Raw genomic sequence first — 19296 nt, forward strand, 5'->3', positions numbered from 1 at the left:
CTGTATGTTCATGGATTCCAGAGACAAGTCTTTAAACATGTTGCACGATCAAAGAGAATGAAATAACAAAAGAAGAACAAAACGAGCGTCCTTGTTGCGAATCCGCTTTCAATTCACAAAATGCTTAGGTTGGCCTCGTAATAAAATTAGAGTTTTTCCGAAAATAAAAAAAAACTGAAAAAAGAAAAGTAGACGAATAGTAGTTTCAAAAGCGTCCAGGTATCAGTTCCTGCTTCCAGCATCCTGAAAATATATTCCCTCTCATTTGATTTTCTTTTGTAAAACAACTTTTTTGTTCTTCTCATATCCATTTAAATGATTACAAAAAAATCAAGAGCAATTAAGTTTTTTTACCTCAAAATCATTGGCTATTAAGTCAGTTAGAAAAAAAGTAGAGTTATATTTGTAGTTTTTTTCTGACCACGCGCGTTGATAGAATACTTCCTTTTTACCCCCGACCCCTGGTGCACAACTGATGGGAGGCCCTTATTTCCTTCGCGGAAACGGAACGGTGTCATCGATTTCACCGTAGCAGTTCCCACCATGAGGAGGCGAAAGATTTTGGAAATAACACAAAAGTAACGAAAAACATGTATACGTATCAGCAAAAAATTATCAGCAAAATATATATAATACCAGTTTTTTGATAATTTAGTTTAAAATTAATGCGTTATTTTTTATATTATTATGTTTGACATCTAAACATTACTTTATAACTCTTGAGAGCTGTAATTATTTCATGAAAAGATTTGACTTCGTTTTTAGCAGAAGTCTTATTCCGAGATATCACTTTCTTCTTGAACGTAGAGATAAAAAAAAGTTGTGATTAATAGTGAACGTAGAGATTAATAGTTACCCGAAAGTACTTAGGTGCTTTTTTCGACATTCATTTTTGCTCGACAACAATCGGCAGTTCTAATTATTTATAAGTAAGTGCTTTTGTTCAGGTCTCTGTATCACCCTTGCACTGGGTTTCATCTGTGGGGTGGGGGGACTGTTCATTGGGAGTGTGGTGGCATCGTGGGGGGAGCAGGAGTGCGAAGGGAGCATAGAAAGGGGACAGAGTGAGCAGTGGCTGGCCAAATTCGATCAAATATTGGCTGAGGCAGGGGGCTTCCGACAACCGACATCTGTCACTCATATCGGGTGAGTCCGGTTTGAGTTTGAACTTTCAAAACTAGGACGTGATTGAATGAATGTTAAATTATGAAGTTTTCATAAAATTGAGGAATGAGTTGATGTCGCAAAGAGTTGAGACTGAGATGCGTTGACTAAAAAAGTTCCAACGAGTCAATTTCTCTCAAGTTTTCTTAAACCCTCAAAAGGCATAGGTATTTTATAGATCCAGTGCTATCCGAGAGTGACTTAAACCACTGCTGCAGCAAACGCTGATGTTTTACAAAAATTTTGTTCAAGTCTTTTTGCAGCAGATTTTTTTTTTCAGCTTCAGATCTTTTACAAGAGGCAAGCGGAACTCTTCGTCCGATTCTTCTTCTTCTTCTTCTTCTTCTTCTTCTTCAGTGGGCGAGTATGTACTGCGGAATATGGAACTGTTTGACCTCGGGTGGAACTCGATGTTGATTGAAGAGAGGCATTTTGTTCCAGTCTATCTGCCAGTGGCTGTCAATCTATCCATTCCAGGCCAGCCTGGCGATCAAGTCACTCGGTTTCTGCAGATGGAAACAATCTTGGAGCCCAATAAACAGCAGTTTTACGTGAGTTTCTTTAATTTCAATAGAATCTGATATATTTCAAAAAATTCCTTATGTTTAAGCTTCATAAAGAATGCCACTTTTGGACCCAAGGGTTTTAAAACGGAAATCCAGTTTCAATCTTGATGTTCTGGTTTTTTGAACTCTTGTCCAATTTGAATCCAGCTACAACTAAAGTTTGACTCACATATAAGATATTGAAAAAAATAGAGTTACATGATTTTTTGCTAGTATAATCAATAATCCTTCCCGAAAAACCTCAAAAAAAGTTTCAAGGCATTTCAAATTTTTTTTGCGTCGAAAAATTTAGTAGTAGAAAATCATGTTCTTTTTTAAACTTTATTTTGCACCATATGTAATGCCCATCTTGAGTCATAAAAAAGGAAAAAAATAGAAAACTGGATTTTTTAAATAGTTTCAGCAACACAGATTATGCTGACTTCCTTTTTTGAGACAGTATGAAAGTGTAACTCTCAAAATAATCAATCAATAACTAAAACAAGACTGCTCTTATATCAGGGCAAAGTCTTCATTGTTCTGATTGTCCCTTAATTCATATCTAATAGATTTTTGGGAAAAAATATTGAAAACCAATACATTTTGGACAATATCAAAATGTAAATTTTTGAGTCGTACGAAATTAATATGACCAATTAGCTAGTCTCATTTCAGTTTGGAATAATTTTGTTGAGCGGGATACGAATAAATTCTTCAAAACGCGCATAATTTAGTACAGAACATGGCCAATTTGGCAACTCTTAAACCCCCAGAACTTTCCAAAAAAAATGAACTCAAGAAGTCGACATCTTCAATGGTGCATAAAAATTTTTGCCAAAAATTATTGTTTCGATTGCGATAATTGACTGAATAAAAAAACCACACCGAGCATAAATATGCTGTTTTCTTCGATAAACGGAACAATTATATTATCATCTCGCCTTCAATTAAAAATTTAAAAGGGTGGACTGATAGTGAAAATTTTTCAGCATTTATATCACAGCTCAAAACAAGAAAATTGCTTCAAAATAATTTAATTGGTGCAAAAGTCTTCGTATTATGAAAAGTGCATGAAAAGAAGCACCCAAAGCTTCAGATCTTTCCTATATAACGTGATGCAGCACACTGGCCAAAAAACTATACAAATTTCTTTTTTCAAAAAATCAGCAGCACTCAACTTTGAAAACTTCTGTAAAACTTGCAAACTTTCTGGCTTCTCATCTTTGCTAATCTTTTTGGATTAATTTTAATGGCTTGACCTTATTATGACTTGTTGACAAATATTTATAAGCAGAGAATTAATTTTATTCGTTAATAAATTTTTTGCTGTTTTACGAATGTTGAGTGCTCTTCAAGTTTTCTCCGGTCTATTGGAGTTACTTAAATATATTTTTCACCAGATTTGGCAAATTATGTTGAAAAAATTTATACTTAGGAAAATTTAACAAATGCTTAACGATCAACGTTTTTAATCAAGATCAGGTTTGAAATCATGTTATGTAGGTCAGATTTTACTTTGAAGATGAGAAACATGTTAAAATTACAATTTCAGGTGACTGCTTAAACTGCAATCAAACTTTATTTTATGTGTAAAACTCATCATCGTTTTAAGAATGCAAATCATTAAGAGTTGTATAAAATTGTGCATTCCCAGCTGAGGGTCGAAAATGCAAAAAATTGTTTTATCTTTTTTTTCTCAATATCGAACATTTTATAAGTTCGGCTTGTGGTCTAATTGGTATAAGCCATATCTGATAGTGTTATATTGCTAGTTAGAGCATCCCGCATTCAGTAAAAAGAGAAAATAATCTATTGTACTACAATTATAATTGTTTTTTTTAATCAAAATAATAATTAATTTTATGCGCCAAATATAGACGCTTAAACAATTTATAATCCATTTAATGATGTAATTTTTCGTGACATTTCAATACATTAACATAAATTATAATCAATTATAATTGATTATAATTTTTCTGAAAATCTCTTATAATCTCATATAACCTTTTATAATCTCTTATAATATTTTATAATATTACATAATCCCTTATAATATTTTTCAAGATATTATAACAGATTATAATACTTTTTTCTGTCAAAAATCTCTAAAAGTGAGATGTTTTGTCAGTCTTTGCTTCATCTGAACACAAAGTTTTACCACGAAACAAAAGTTTTATAGAGATCCCTTCATATTAGTTGAAAAAATCCCGCGGTAGATGAAATATAACTCTTCTACATAAATCAAGAAACTATAGCAGTGTGCTGATATTTTGGTGGTCAAAAAACTTAAAATGTGCATCATGAAACAATCATATTCAAGAATAAATGAAAAAAAAACATTATAAATTTGAATTGATTTGAAAACTTTTAAAACATTTCTCCTATTTTTCACATAAATCAACGTCTACAAAAAGCATAAAATATAAGTAATTCAGGTGGAAGGTCTAAAACAATGGGCGAACAAAAGGATTTTATTCTCTTATAATTGATTATAATTGATTTTTCTGCAAAACAAATAAACTAGAAGTTTGGATAAAAAGAATCGATTGTAATCGTTTATAATGCATTGTAATTGATTATATTTGATTTCAAAAAGAGAGATTATAGTCGATTATTAATTGTTTAAAATCAATTTTTTCTCAATTTTCATAAGATTGGTACTAAAATCATATTATAATCGATTATTAACGCTTGAAACTGGATGCGGGATAACACTGCATGATGAGCTTTTTTCTTATATGGAATTTTGAAAAAAGCATACAATACACTTTGCACATATGGATACTGTATAATGGGCTTTTTTCTTTTATTGGGTTGTATGCAACTTTTTTGAGCAGGAAAACTTTTTTTTCACTTCGAGCTGCAGTTCAGAAGAAAGCAAAATTTTGCGAGACATGCAATTCTGGTGTACTGAGAGATTTCGTTCTTTAAATAATTGCATTTTAGTACAATTTGGTTGGCATTTAATTCTAAATTTATCCTTGCCTCTCAAAATTGGAATAAAGAAATCAAAAATCCATATATGCAACTGATTCACTGATATAAACGTTTTCATGTTTTACTTCAAGTTACATTACAAAAGAAAGATTTGATTTATCACAATTGCTAATCTGAGAGAACAAGAAAAATAAAAAAAATCCATTAACTTTGGTGTCTATTGGGAATTGAAAGACCCTGCAATTGATTGCCAACTTAGTTAGTAGTCTATCATATCTTATAAGCTATGATATCTTATATCTTATAAGCTATTATGAGCATCAGCTGGGGTCACATGAAAAGAGAAACAAAGTAATGGACACACTGGTTCTATTAGGCGCCCTCCTTGCCGCTCCTTCGTAGACAGCGAAAAATATAGGGAATATGAGACTCCTAATACCAAATAAACTCATCCCCTAAGGAGTCATTTTTATTTTTATAGACGCAGTAGAATTGCCAAATCACCGTACTCCACAAACAGAAAAAATTGATGATCGTAAAATTTGGGGGCGGATTCAGAACTTTGTTTGCAATTTTGTTAGCTTATTTTTTTTTTGGTTTTTAAGGAGAGCCATGAAATTATTTCGGTCCACATTATATAGGCCGTCAATTTTCCTTAAAAAAATTTTGCTAATTGTTCTCCCACACCTCGAAAAATTGCTGGATCCGCTCTAATTTAAAAATGCAAGCAAACAAGCTTAATATTAACTGCTTCGCGTGGTTAAATAGCCGTTTGAATGTTTTGTCTGAAGTGCAAAAAATGAAGACTATGACATTTAAAAGCAATAAAAATCTTCACGAATCATTGAAACATCTAGCTTGAAGTTATGTGCCATAGCTGGTAAAACTTAATTTTGTTAAATGTAATATTTTCTGATGTTTTTGAACTGAACGTAAATTACAGCTTTCTTGAGCTCCTTTTGAACGCACGTTATTATGTATGTACAAAACTTATAACATATGTAATATTTTCATTAAGAGTAATCAAAAGCCAACAATTTTACTTTTATTATTATGTACAAAAACTCGTAAAATATGTAACTTTTTCATTGAGACTGCTCAAAATTCCACAGTTTTATATTCATATATAAATCATCTCTTCATAATATTTCGTATAATTGAGACAAGTTTGAGTGATCAGACGCTTTTAATCTGTAATTGATATGGACCATAGTCACTCGACCGAAGTACTACAGATTGCATTAGGCTCGCCAGAACAAAAATCAGACAGAAAATATGAAAACAGCTTGGTTGGTCGAACTGAACAATTATCTCCGATCATGCATCTAAACTCCAGTTCCGCCGGCGCAAATACTAACAACACTGTTATAAATCTTCAGAGAAATAGCGAGAGGTCGTCAGCTGGCAATGGTGACGTAGACAATCAAAAAGCACACCTGGCTAAGAACATTAGAACGTCATCGCCTTCCTCTTCAAATGAATCTGGATCTATGTTGATGATGAAAGACGGCTTAATGAACGCAAAAAAATTCTCATCAGATTATTTGAGTTTCGACGATCGTAAAATAAGCGAGATTAAAAAACCCGAAGCAAGAAAATACAGCGAAGAGCCGAGATATGATTCGAAAATCGATTCAAAAATAAGTGAGGAGTTTTCGAAACGAAGGAGCAGTTCGGATCTAGCGATACGTGAACAAAATACGAGACGACAAGAGAATGAGAGGACTCGGTACTCGAAGGCATCATTGCGAGAGGGAGCACAAGGTGAGCAGGAGAGGAACACGGCGAACTCCTATTTAGAAAAGGAGAACAGACATGACTCATCGAGAAGAAGTCATGCTGACTTGAGGTAATTAGCCATAGAATTTAAGGCGACACTTATTCACGAAGTTTTTGTTCCGACCAATTTAAGAGTGGGAATGAGCTACTGTGTAGGGCGTTTTTGTCTTTCAAGCGGTTTCAGGTACCTCAAATCAAGCGAGATTATTACATCAAAACCTCATCTTTTTAATGACGTCTCTTACTTAATCTTATTCTTTATGGAGAAAATTGTTTAATACAAACGAATCACCTCCTGAAAAAACTCGTTTGTGTTCCTGATTGTCACCTTCATAATATGTCGTGGTATACAAATTGAAACATATGTAACTAGCTCTTATAAAATTTCGGTTAATTTTTCCCATTCCATCAATTTTCAAGTTCCATACATATGGCTTTTGGGGGGTCCATTACAATTCTAAGGGATTTCATAAAGGGTCCGTTGTATTTTTAAGACAATCTGATATGAAGATATATTAAAAGCGGCTAAAAAGAAAAAATGAGTTTTCAATTTCGTTTTTCCATTTTTTTGCAATAGTGTCGCTGTGTTGGGAACAATTTGCGCTATTTTCGTATCAACTTGTAGCGTTTTTTTTATCTCAAGGAGTAGAAAAAGCGCGTCAGGTAGTGGACGTGGATCAGTCTCGCGCGGGAAGATCAACAAAACTGCGGGGAGTGTTAGCAGCAGTGAGTCATCAGACGCCGTCTTCAAGTCCAAAGACACCACTGCCATTCTGAATATCGGAAGACAGGGCGCCAAACAGGGTTGGTCATACGCGATGACGTAACAAAACAAAAAGTGTATTTTTTATTTACGGCAATAAGTTTTTTTTTTTTGTAAAAATTAAAACAGGATTCGAAGTGGGCTAAAAAAATCAACTTTATTAGGTTTTAACAGAAGTATACATAAATTCTGAACAACTGAGTTACTGCAAATAAAATTGCAAATTGTTCAATTCCGACGATGTGTATCCGGCCTAATATGGGCTTCGAATGATACTTTATAAGAAAGAAAAGAAACTTTAACACGCCGAATATCTGGAGGCCATAAGCTTCCAATTTTTCAACAAAATACGCGTTTTTGACCAATCCTGTTGCCAAATCAGAAAACAAGAAATTTCCCTCGTCTTACAACTTTGATCTGCTAAACCTTGTCACAGATAAGCCACTACGAAAAATCTACAGCGACGGAGATTACTCAGCATTCAGAAACGAAAACACTAAATTCATCGGCGAAAACGAAGACCACCTAAAACTGGGCAGAGAATTCTACATGTATAAACAGCAGCTTCTGCAGAACCCAAAAGACAAGGCGTCTCCGGCTCGGGAAGACGAGGGTTTGAGGATAAGTCTACTAAAAGCTCCTGGGGTCCTAAACGACGAAAACCCTGGATACCAATATAGACCTGTTAGCAAGAAGCAAGAGCCAAATTTTTACAGAATAGAGAACCCTAGATACTCGCAGTTTGAAGTGAAGGCCTGGATACAAGACAGTAGGTGTGACTGCAAGAAAAAAGGAGTGGAGAGGTGGGGATATTATACAATATTAGGCAAAGTTTTGGTTCCTTTTAAGGTCGCGGTGTAGCATTCGCATGCTGGCTGTACTTTTATTACAACTACTTTATTTATTTATATACCATTTATCTAACAAGGCCATAATGGACAAACTATTACTGTTTTGTCGCTTGAAACGTCACGTATTGTATAATATCACCCCGAAGGTATCTGAAAAGTGTTCTGGAACCGACGGCAACTTCGTATGACGACGAATGGAAAGACACGGAGTCAAAAAGGTGTGAAGAAAAGTGGAAACGCGTGATCAAAGATTGGTTCCGAGTCTACACTGTTGAGTGTGAGCACAGAGTGTCCAGCTGCACGTTAGATGTGAAGTTCAAAGTGTCGGTCGATAAATTGACGGAGAAAAAATTGAAGGGATATTTGCAGGGTTTCGGAAAGATAAACCAAGTGCTGTTTGATTACTCTGTCAGAGGAATTTACTAAATATTTCAATTCAAATTTATATTTAATAAATTCATCAATCATTATTTCTGATTTAGTTTTTTTTCCTAAGAAAAGCAACTCAGTGTTTAAAATCTTCGCACAAAACACCATCTTCACTCAAAAAAAGTTCACTATTATTTCATGAAAACTACTATATGTGGATTGCGCTATGGACCAAAATTTAAAACTGACGTTTGTTTGTTTCGAATTTTTTTTGTCCTGAAACAGGTTTTGAAACAGATAAAATAATGATGTAGGAGGAGATTTTTGGTTAGTTAAGTAAATTTAATGTGATTTTTTTTCTTATAATTTCCTAATGAATATTGTATGATTGGAGTTTTAGAAAAGTTTTACAACAACTGTTAGACTAATTCCCAGTTTTAGATGGACAAATTATTTACCGACTGTATGGCTCGAAGAATATCCGTGTCTACTTCGAGAGCCAAACCTTACCCACTGCTGACTCTGCTCACCGTTTTTGCGCCACTCTGTCGACTTCAGTTGACCCTGTTTGACTTTAGTCGACTCTCCTGAATCTCGTTGACCTTGCATCGAAACTTTATGTAATTTAATAGCATTGGCAACTGTAAATTGATACAAAACTTCTTTCTTTAGTTTTCAAATCAATTGGATTTTGACTGGCTTTTTTCAATTTTTTCTGCGTATTGTTTCATAAAATTTTTAATTTGGTTTGAATAAGCCACAAAAAATTTTCAGTTATTTGAACGGATATCGACAAAACTTTTGTTTCTTGGTAAGTTTTGTGTTCAAATGAATCAAAATAAGTCCAAAAACTTTTTTAAAAAACTTTTAATGGCAGTAACTTTGTGCCGAAAAAAATCGTATAATTAAACGTATATATTGTCGAAAAACTGGTGAATTCGTGTATCAAACCTGCAGACCGTTGGGGACCCTGGTCGATTTTCATGTCGGGCCTTATAAACAGGAAACAGGCGCAATAAAACTAAGAAAATGTCATAATCGTTTAGAAAAGAAAAATGAACGAGACTGCTCGCATCAGAGCGAAGCTTTTTCCGACTGTAATTTAAGGTCTATTGAGTAACTGTTCGTTTTAAAAACAATGGATGACATTTCCAAAAAACTGAAAAACTCATTTTTTTATCATTCCCCCACACGCTTTGTGTAGAACAAAATGATGTATCTCGCATGTAGCAAAGTCTTACATAGACCAAATGGCATGCCTCAATTCGTTTTGGAACGATTTCTAGGGCGGATTAAATCTCCACATAAAAGTTTGTAGCACGAAATTTTTTGCATTTTGCGTTTTCATTGATTAAAACCAGTCAAAAAGGCAATCTTTAAGCCCCATAACCTTACCAAAACGAACACAGGTGAAATATCTTTATAAAATTGAGCTTAGGATAACAATACCTTTCCAGTTACATAAAAAGTTTTGAGAAAAGTAGCTAGTTGTTACTTGAGGAGTTTTTTCATTGCGATTTCTTGAGTTTTATGATGCGTTTTGAGGCAAATTTTCATACTATCTGAAATACAGCAAAGCCTTGAGCTCAAATCTGAAGGTTTTACCTGTTTCACTGATTTAAAAAAAAAATGTTCAAAATTTCAATTTTTTAGCGCGCTGCAAAGCGACGACTGAATTCGGCTCAGAAACCAATCGCCCATAAATGAGAACACATTCCGATTTTAAAAATTTTCATTTTCTATTTTTAAAACGTATTTTGACATCACTTATAAAATTTGCTTTAGATACCCCAAATTCCAAATTGTAGTCGGGCCATTTTAGATTTTGCATTGATACAAGCGTTTCAAGTTTTGTGAACTGTACTCTCGTAAACTGTTTTTTTTTCCTTCACATCTACCTCGCTCAAAACAATTGGACTCATGAGTAAATTATGCAGCATTTATTTAACAAGACAGCTCGTATCAAATCAAAGCCCTGAATGTTCTGACTGCAGTTGAAATAGTCTCGACTAGTTTTTGGTAAATTAATTATTTCCAAAACCTATGAAATTTGAGCTGATTATGTTAAAATTTAAGTGCTTCAATTATAAGGTGTGTGGCATTGATGCTACAAGTGTGTTTGGCATTATTATATGTTGAGGAATCTGCCTCACTTCAATTTGGAACGAGTTTGTAATTCACCGCGCGTGGCAGGATACTATAGGGGCTAGGCCCCAGCAGATCAAGATTTTTGTAAAATTGTTTCGAATAAAAAACCACCATCCCGAGCATATATATTCCTCACTTTTTTTGGAAGTCGGAACAAAAATAAATAAATCTTTTCATACATAGTTGACTCAAAAACACCCAATTATAAAAACTAACTTTCTTCGAAAGTTGGAACAATAAAAAATGGATGGAACTTCTAGTATATCGGAATAAAGTACTGAACGAATCTTTTGTTAATTTAGTTTTAGCAATAAACTTGCAAAACTTTTCAATTTTACCACAGTGCCACAATATTTTTTTTTCGTTAGAAAGTTGATTTTTTCCTTATTAAATGTGCTTAGAAGTTTCTGCCGACAGTTCGTGCAATTTATACTTAAAGTCAAGCTTCCCTTAATAACTTTTTTTTTCGATGAACAAACTGATGACCGTAACATCTGGACGGACTGCTTTGCAAAGCAGCTAGCTGCAACTATTAACACAGAAATGTTCGCACTGTCGAAGGAAAAAACTAGAATAATGGTAACAAAAGTTTGTTTTAGGGTCTTATAGTGGATATTGGCAACTGTGAGCGCCTGGCAGAGTACGCAGTGAACACATTTGTTTCTCCAACGATCCTGCTGTGTGGATACTCCGAGAGCACTGAAACACTGGCGAGTCATAATAGTATAATTTTCCAGGAGCTATTAACAAATATTCGAACATGATTAATTTATACTGGTTCCAAGTAACGAGCGAAGTATTATTCAGAACTGCGGATCTATTTTTTTTTTAAGTTGAGGGGGATTCAAGAGCTTTCAAAAATGTTGACTTTTTCTAGATTGATCGATTTGGTTTTCTGAGTTTCCCAAAGTACTTTAAAGACCCTATGATGTCAAAGAAAATCCCGAGAATCCCTGAAAATGGAGAAGAGTGTCCCCCTCCCGACTCCGTTTTAAATTTGACCCTGATTCAGGAGCTTTGAGACATATAATTTGGTTCGCTTCGGTTTAGCATTTATACCAGAGTCTGCTTGAGAATGAGAGATAGCATTAAAAAAATAAGTTCAATTTCAAAAATTAATGCTTATAACTATTAAACCTGTTTTTTTTTTTTAAAATCACGACACTAGTTCTCATCAGGAAGCGCGTCATTTGATTATTCGAATTCAAATTTAAAGCCATCAACAGCTGCACCAATTTCGACTCTTTCCCTTTATAACTCCCCGACTAACAACGCTCATTGTTTTTTGCTACACTAGTACTATAATAAGGGGAGCTACGATAGGAAAGAGCTGAGTAACTTTTTCAGGTACCGCTTTTGTGGTCGCCGAGGGTGGAGTTGCTCATCGCCTTCAACAGATCCTTAGGATCACCATCGATTGCCAGACAACAAGAACACATTCGGAACCCTGACGAGCCAATAAAGAGCAGTCTTGTTGCAACAAATGGCACAGTATATGAATCATCTTTTGGTAACTAGTTGTATTTTCTCAATATGTATTGTAAAATGAGCATATTTTTTTGTTATCCCAGGATTAATTATCAGACTATCCTGTCGTTATTACGGACAAGAAATGTTTTCGGCGCCAAAATATACTAATTTTGAGGGTGGAGCGCGTGCCGAAAAAATGCGATTTATTGGTCAAAAATTTCCAAAAAAAGGCCTAAAATTGCCTGTATCTTTTTCAAAAATTTAACTGCGGAAATTTTGGTCAAAATAGGGTCATTATAGTGATTTGGGAGAGCTCAGACAATCAATTTGGTCTACCTAAAAAAAGATCGACAAATTTTTTCCGCCCCCTTTAAAAATCCGCCCCCTTAAAATCCTAGATCCTCCCCTGCTAGGAAATTTTGAAAATGTAGCTTTTAATTGATTAGTTAATGACACACATGCATAATTTTTAACAATCAAAGTATTTTATTTTTCAGAGTCATCTCTCTACAAATTGCCAGTGCCTTTTGTTGTGGTATCTCAAGCAATTCCCAACATATTCACAAAACGGTATGCAAATCAAATAAAAAACATTTAGACTTTTTTTTGCTTCGCAGGATTTCGACCCACTCACTACGCAAACCATAAAGGAGCGAATTACGCGAACTTCTAAGGAGCGGTTGGCAGCAATATGCATTGAACTTGAAGGCTAGCGCCCCCCCCCCCCCCGAAAAAACTCATTTTTCTGATACATTTTTATCAGAAAAGCCAGGCCACTGGGTTAGAACTTCAGCTACTATTTGTCGCTTGGTGCGAATGGTCGCTTTTTCTTAATACTACTAGTTGCACGAAAGATATTTTTTTCTGCGCGCAGAAATTTTTGTCAAAATAGGGTCGTTGAGGAGTGATTGCGAAGTGACTAAAGGTCTCCACCTCTCAGTCGAAGTTTGCTGGTTCGATCCACACCCACTATGATCCGTGCTTCGGGCAACGAAACAGTTCTCAGCCCAGAAACCAATCCAAAAGATGCTCTCAGTTACTAATAACCCCTTTGCAAAAATATTAGATTCGAGCTTGTTTGCAGATATTATTAACGTACTCAATGAGAAAAAAAACTAAAACCGAAAAAAACTTAGGAAAAGTGGATGTTCGTTTCAGAAACACTCAGCTCTCCGTTGAGCAGAAGATAATCAGCCAAAACTTCACTTTCGTCAAAGCATTCATCAGAGGCTCCAAGTTTGAAGGTGAATAATTGAAGCAAAAGATTTCTTTCAAATATGTTAACAGAGAAGTTATTATTAAGGACTACATACTATGATAAAACCTTGAAATATAAGGTTACAAGATCTATCTCACTAAAAGTTGAAAACTATCCTTCAGAATTATCCTTCTGTAAAGAATCGCGTTGATCTCAGCATTTTTCAGACGAACTGGTAGTTATTGGCGCAAGTTGGACTGATGAAAATTCCATGTCACTTCTCACCACAATTATGGACAGTATGGAGCAACTCAAAAAGAGAGGTATGATACATTTTACCACCATTGCATAGAATGAGTCATTGACTTACTCACTTCAGAAAAATTGGCGGTTGACTTAGTACTCGGTTTCATCAAGCCGTATCTAACACTGTTGCTCTTGAAAAAACTTGGGAGGGGTGGATTTAGAGGGGATGGGGCGAACGCCCCCCTCAGGAATTCGACCCCCTACCGACCCAAATGGTCCCCCTTTGTAATATTTTCAGATATCCATATGTGGTGACGGACCCTAAAATTTTCCTAAAGGTGCCTTGGGCGCCAATATATACCAATTTTGAGGTGGGAGCGCGCGCCAAAAAACGCGGTATTTTGGTCAACATTTTCCAAAAGTGCCTAAAAGCACCTTTTTTGTTTTTTCGAAATTTCACCTGCGAATTTGACCAAATTTGACCAAAACAGGGTCTTTTTAGTGTTACAGGAGAGCTCGGAAAATCAATTTGGTCGACCTAAAAAAAAAGGTCGACAAAATTTTTGAAAATTTTTTTGAAAAACTGCCCCCCCTCGAGAAAATCCTAGATCCGCCCCTGCATTTTTTAGGCGTTGGTGACACAAATTTTTGTAAAAGCCTGTAAAATCTTGAGCGTCGACGTTGATAGAACATTTTAGCCCATTGTTTTCACCGAGAGAGCTAAAATATGACAGGAATGAAGCTTCCGCCATGTTTTAGGCCTTCTAAAAGGTTCAGTGTTAGTTGCTTCTTTCGTGGAAATACTTTTAAAAAAAGTCAATTTTTGGACTGCGGTTTTTACTTGTAATGCGACTAATACTCCTATTTAGTCTTTACCACTTTTTGAACTGGAATATTTTACCACTTTTTGGACTGTAATCTTGTTTATTATTTTAGGCTGGCGCCCCTTGCGAAGTCTTTTGTTTTTGGTTTGGAATGGATCAAAACTGGGGCTGCAGGAGTGGGTGACTACACACAAGGACTTACTCGATGTACAACTCAAGACATTCATAGATCTCAGCAACCCCATAAAAGGTCATTCAAAATTAGTTTAGTTTAAAAAATAAAGTATGATTGATAACAAACACATTTCGGGTTTTCTTTGATCAGCTTTTCAACGAGCTTTCAGAAAAACAAGACTTTATACTCAGGGGTCGGTGTACAATATTTGCAGTGTATTTTGAAAAACATTTTTGATAGATTAAATGATTATCTGATTTTTATCGACAGTAAATCATATGCGAAGAAACTAAACAGGCCATTTTTTAATTTGACTAATTTTGATGTTTTTCAGGTCATGATACCTTCAGTGCTTCTGGTTCAGTTGCTTTGAAACAAGCTGTGTATCTCGCGTCCAAACAGGTACAGTCATCAACCCTCAACCCAACCACTCCCACCACCCTCCCCACCCCTCCCTCCAGTAACTGCATCATACTTTCAAGAAACTAATAGCCTTGAATTGAAGTGTATAATTTCTCTGTTCTAGGCTCTGTCTCCCTATTCGGATGCTTACACTCTGTATGACAGATGGGTCCACTGCAACCCACAACCCCTGCCATTTAATTATTCCGTGCCCAGGTTAGAAAAACTAAACGTAGGCACCTGTTATACATAGTTTCTCTTAGTAACAACCAACTGACAGCATATAGTAAAGATAAATCACCTCTTCTCAATGTGAGTGAATATTATTCCAATTTTCACCTTTTCCAAGACTCTTCCATCATGTCATACGGCAGACTGTTTCGAGTTATTTTAGGGGGTACGCGTACAGCTATTATTAGAATTGAACACATGAACTTGGGAAAATAATTTCAACAGCCTAAAGATAGTAATTATAGTTTTATAATAAAAAAGATGTCACTAAAATAGACGTAATCAAGAGTAAACAGAGAAGAATCAAAACTAGAAAATGATCAAAAATAGAATTGAAGCCACGACTGAAAACATTATAACATGATAATACAGTCGGCCGCTTTTTGAAACTTTGTTATGGCTTTTGAATTTCCGAAGTGCTTTTCGCCAAAATTGGTGGCCGGGCAATAAGTTAAGATATGTTAACATCTGCGAGGAATATATTAGTTGTCCAATTGCTCTACTCAGACTTGAATGCATGCCACTATATTTTGTTTTGCAGAATGACTTATGGAGAAGAGGGCTCTCTGTCCAGGCTGATCCAGGGGACATTAAAAACATCTGTTGTGTCCCTACAATTCCTCAAAGTCCACAAGGTCAGAAAATATGCAAAGTTAGATCATGGTACCATTTATGATGCTCGCTCGAAAAAAAAAATGAAAGCGAACTTGTTGAAACTTTTTTTGACGTTTCTGATCAAATCTTCAAAACAAGTGAGTTATCTTTTTAAAAATATGATGTTTTTGGAACAATGGTCTGTTTACAATTTTCAGTCGTCTTCGTGGACAATGAATCAGCTGTGTGAAAGTGGCTCTGACTCCGCGGAGGGAGGAAAGAAGCCCTCAGCTGAACTGTTACTTCATCAGTTGAGTCAAGTGGCAGTAAGACTTCTGCTGATGATGACGAGTGACCCCATTCTACCATTCAACGTAGTAGATGTCACTCATGCCATCAAACAGGCACTACCAGGTACAAAAGAGAGCGCAAAAAGTGACAATTATTACTAGCTTAACAAGACTACTTATAGTTATACTACACAAGAAAAATATTTAACAAGACTAATCGTATCAGGTCAAGCCCTGAAGAGTTCAAATGTCTTTTACGAAGTCTCTTTTTTTTCTAAAAATAAATTTGAGTGGGAATTCGTTGACTACATAACTAGATAAATAGTGTAATAATCAAGGTTGTTAAATGCGCCGTTTTAAAGGGAAATAAAACCAGAGGAAAAAACGTAAACAAAGCAAAATTCAACAAAAAAAACTCCATTTCATCAATTCAGAGAGCGGAAGGAAAACAGAAAACTTTAAGCATTTGTTGTTTCCTGGTCTAGGAAACGACTTGTTAAGCAGAGAGTATAAAACAAGACTTCTCCTTTATCAGAGCACAGCCATGAATGCTCCGACTGCGTTTGAATTGGTGTCCAGTAGTTTTTGGCGAAAAAATAAGATGAAATGTAAATTGGAGATTGTCATTAACAAATAGTAAGTGTTAAAATGTGAGTCGCATAAGGAAAAGATATGACTACTTAGTTAGCATGATTTGAACTTGAAAAAAAAAGATGAATGAGAGACACTATTTAGTGCTAAAGATAGAAAACTTGAAGAAATAAAAAAAATGAAAGTATTTAACAAGCAGTTTATGCGGAATTTAAGTTCATGTAAGATAGTGTGTGGTATACCAGCTGTAAAACACAAAAATCTTGCTATATCTCGAAATTTACGGAGGGTTGAACAAAAATGTTAAATGCGTTTTTCTCATGAAGGTTTTTTCCCAAAAGTTTGCAGAAAAAACGGATCTATTTACCAATCTCTTTCCCCCTTATGGTATCTATTAAAGAATCTCCACCCCTATGAATAAATACAGTAAATTAGCACTAAAGCTTTGTATTGAGAATTCTAAGTTTGCTGCATTCTGATCTGTCGAAATCTACTAACTTAATCTACTTAACAATCCCTCCCCCTTTTCTGAAAAGTGGGAGATTGTTAACCGGATCCGAAAAAAAATCAAGAAAACATAGTTATGTTTTTTGCTAGATTTGGGCCCACTTAAAATGGGTCGTTTTAGAATACATTTTTTTTGATCTTTACAAAAGTAAAGTGTTGCCTTAATGAGCCGCAAAAAGTTCGGGAAGATTAAAATGGTTTTATACTTTCAATTTTTTTGTCCTGATGGCTTAAGCCTGCACTATATGTACTTTTAAAAAATGTATTAAAAACTGTTCTGCTTTATCAGCCGATTTCGGAGAGGGAAGCGATATCAGTGGTGTGATTGACCGACTTCAGATGGAGGCCACACATATACACGCATTCCTAGACTTCACTGCGCCCACCCACTCAGTCAGGTAGTATAAGGGGGGGGGGGTTGATGGGGGCAAAATTGTTACATAATATGCAGTGGTGCAGAAATTTTTCTGGCGGTAGGGGGGGGGCGGACTTTTTTTGTTTCGACCAATTTGATTTTCGGAGCTCTCCGAAAAAACTCTAAGGACCCTCCCTATTTTGTCAAAAAATTTCTGCGTCGCAGGTAAAATTTCATTAAAAGAAGCAAAAAAAGGCGTTTTTGGGTACTTTTTGGAAAACTTTGACAAAAAAAGTGCGTTTTCGGCGCGCTCTCTTCCCTCAAATTTAGTTATATCGGCGCCAAAGGCGCCTGTAGAAAAATTTTTGAGGTTAGCCAGCCAAAAATGGATATCATAAATTTAAAACAAAGGGGGACCCTTTGGAAAAATTTAGCAATCAGCATTGACGGAGGGGTCGGCAAGCTATACTGACCATATGGAAGTTAAAGAAATTTCAAACAATTTATTGACTTTGATATACCTTATTTTCTAAAAACTATAGGCTGCAGCTATACTTTCAATGCTTTTCAAATATTTCGAATGAATAGATTATTATTTTGACCACTCTTAGTTTTTTTAAACTTGCTTTAAGAAGCAACTGACAAAAAACAAGCTCCAAAAATGTTAAATATTGCCAAAAAATGAGGAAGTTCGTTTGTGTTTCAGTGGGACGGAGGCGAAAAGCATCAACCAGCGCCTGTTTGCCACTTCTTTCTACAGTCTAGAGCCCATTTTAATAGAGTAGGATTTGTATAACAACAATTAAACTATTTATTAAATTATTAAGACCAACATACGAGCTGTTCACGTTGTTATTTTTCTAATTTCAGCAGAACTAAACTTTTTAGGAGCTTAACAGCAAAATGGCCGATTAAAAAGTATATTTTCTTGTGAAACGTATCATGAGTTCAATAAACGGCCATTAATACTCAGCAGAGGCTATTCCGAATGCTACTACATAATAACTGAAACAATTTTTTCCGACGCGAAAATTTTAAGAAAAAAATCTAGTTGCTAGAAACTGTTTTTTTTTTTCTAGATATGGTCTACACCTGGACAGAATACAACAAATGATCCACCTACACAAGTCACATTCAAACCGCGAAGATGATGAAGAGGACAAGAGTGACTCATCTTCTTCACACCTGTGGAGATTGGCCATTCGGGTTCAAACCGAATCTGTCATTAGAAATCATCTACACAACGCTCTGTCTTTACTGAATTCTGCACAGCAGACCTTGTAGACTTCTATAAACTTAATATTTTTGCTTAGTTAAAAATCCTCTTTGTAGCTTGATTTTCTGTTTTTCATATTAAAATTAAAAATGTTTATTTGAATGCGTTGCATAATAACGAATAAGTGAGGCGCGATTGAGGGTAGCTTCGATTCTCTAAATCTTTCAATCAGTGGCGGATCTAGGGTTTTCTCGAAGAGGGGGCGGATTTTCAAATCTAGGTTGACCAAAGTGATTTTCCTTTACTCCCAAAACAGTATAAAGACTCTAATTAGACAAAAGACAAAAACGTTTTGCGCCGCCAGCAAATTTTTGAAAAAATCAGGTAAAAATCAGGTTTTTGGGTGTTTTTTGGATTTTTTTGAGCAAAAAATTACGTTTTACCGTTTCAAAAATAATATATAATAGCGCCAAAGGCGGTTTCATAAAAATTATAGGGTTTGTTGGCCTAAAATTGATGTCACAAAATAGTACCGAAGGGGAACCCTTTGGTTTCTTCATTTTTTCACCACTAATTTTGAGTGTTAACTCAAACCGGTTTACCAATGAGCTGTTCAACAAACGAAAAATGACGAAACCAGA

The 19296-nt window shown here is 35.2% G+C and overlaps 3 protein-coding genes across 6 annotated transcripts in view; 2 read left to right on the forward strand and 1 right to left on the reverse strand.

The window, feature by feature from the left end:
• The window catches only part of LOC134841136 (uncharacterized), a 56045-nt gene extending 37282 nt beyond the window's left edge, over positions 1 to 18763 (forward strand). For all 4 annotated transcript variants that reach the window (XM_063856924.1, XM_063856925.1, XM_063856927.1 and 1 more), the window contains exons 4-18: positions 948 to 1146; positions 1445 to 1715; positions 11156 to 11266; positions 11904 to 12066; positions 12524 to 12596; positions 13185 to 13270; positions 13452 to 13547; positions 14407 to 14544; positions 14804 to 14871; positions 14996 to 15087; positions 15644 to 15737; positions 15915 to 16110; positions 17374 to 17482; positions 18146 to 18220; positions 18519 to 18763. In XM_063856924.1, the coding sequence (XP_063712994.1) occupies positions 948 to 1146; positions 1445 to 1715; positions 11156 to 11266; positions 11904 to 12066; positions 12524 to 12596; positions 13185 to 13270; positions 13452 to 13547; positions 14407 to 14544; positions 14804 to 14871; positions 14996 to 15087; positions 15644 to 15737; positions 15915 to 16110; positions 17374 to 17482; positions 18146 to 18220; positions 18519 to 18723 (1976 nt within the window). In that variant the 3' untranslated portion in view covers positions 18724 to 18763. The remainder of the gene's footprint in view (positions 1 to 947; positions 1147 to 1444; positions 1716 to 11155; positions 11267 to 11903; positions 12067 to 12523; positions 12597 to 13184; positions 13271 to 13451; positions 13548 to 14406; positions 14545 to 14803; positions 14872 to 14995; positions 15088 to 15643; positions 15738 to 15914; positions 16111 to 17373; positions 17483 to 18145; positions 18221 to 18518) is intronic.
• The window catches only part of LOC134842821 (uncharacterized), a 235648-nt gene that overhangs the window by 118763 nt on the left and 97589 nt on the right, over positions 1 to 19296 (reverse strand). The gene's annotated exons all lie outside the window — the stretch shown is intronic.
• LOC134841137 (uncharacterized) lies at positions 5643 to 8516 on the forward strand. The gene is made up of 4 exons (XM_063856929.1): positions 5643 to 6495; positions 7069 to 7229; positions 7571 to 7991; positions 8186 to 8516. Exons 1-4 carry the CDS (start codon positions 5849 to 5851, stop codon positions 8463 to 8465), a joined length of 1509 nt encoding a protein of 502 aa, XP_063712999.1. The 5' UTR covers positions 5643 to 5848; the 3' UTR covers positions 8466 to 8516.

The sequence above is a fragment of the Symsagittifera roscoffensis genome, chromosome 3, assembly GCF_963678635.1.
Source record: "Symsagittifera roscoffensis chromosome 3, txSymRosc1.1, whole genome shotgun sequence".
NCBI lineage: Eukaryota > Metazoa > Xenacoelomorpha > Acoela > Convolutidae > Symsagittifera > Symsagittifera roscoffensis.

Bases quoted from the DNA above. Each gene is read 5' to 3' on its own strand.
- LOC134841137 (XM_063856929.1), top strand. From the start codon at position 5,849: ATGGACCATAGTCACTCGACCGAAGTACTACAGATTGCATTAGGCTCG. The intron at 7,230-7,570 runs GTTGGTCATACG...TTGCCAAATCAG, and splicing joins AAGACAGGGCGCCAAACAGG to AAAACAAGAAATTTCCCTCG. The intron at 7,992-8,185 runs GTGGGGATATTA...ATCACCCCGAAG, and splicing joins AAGAAAAAAGGAGTGGAGAG to GTATCTGAAAAGTGTTCTGG.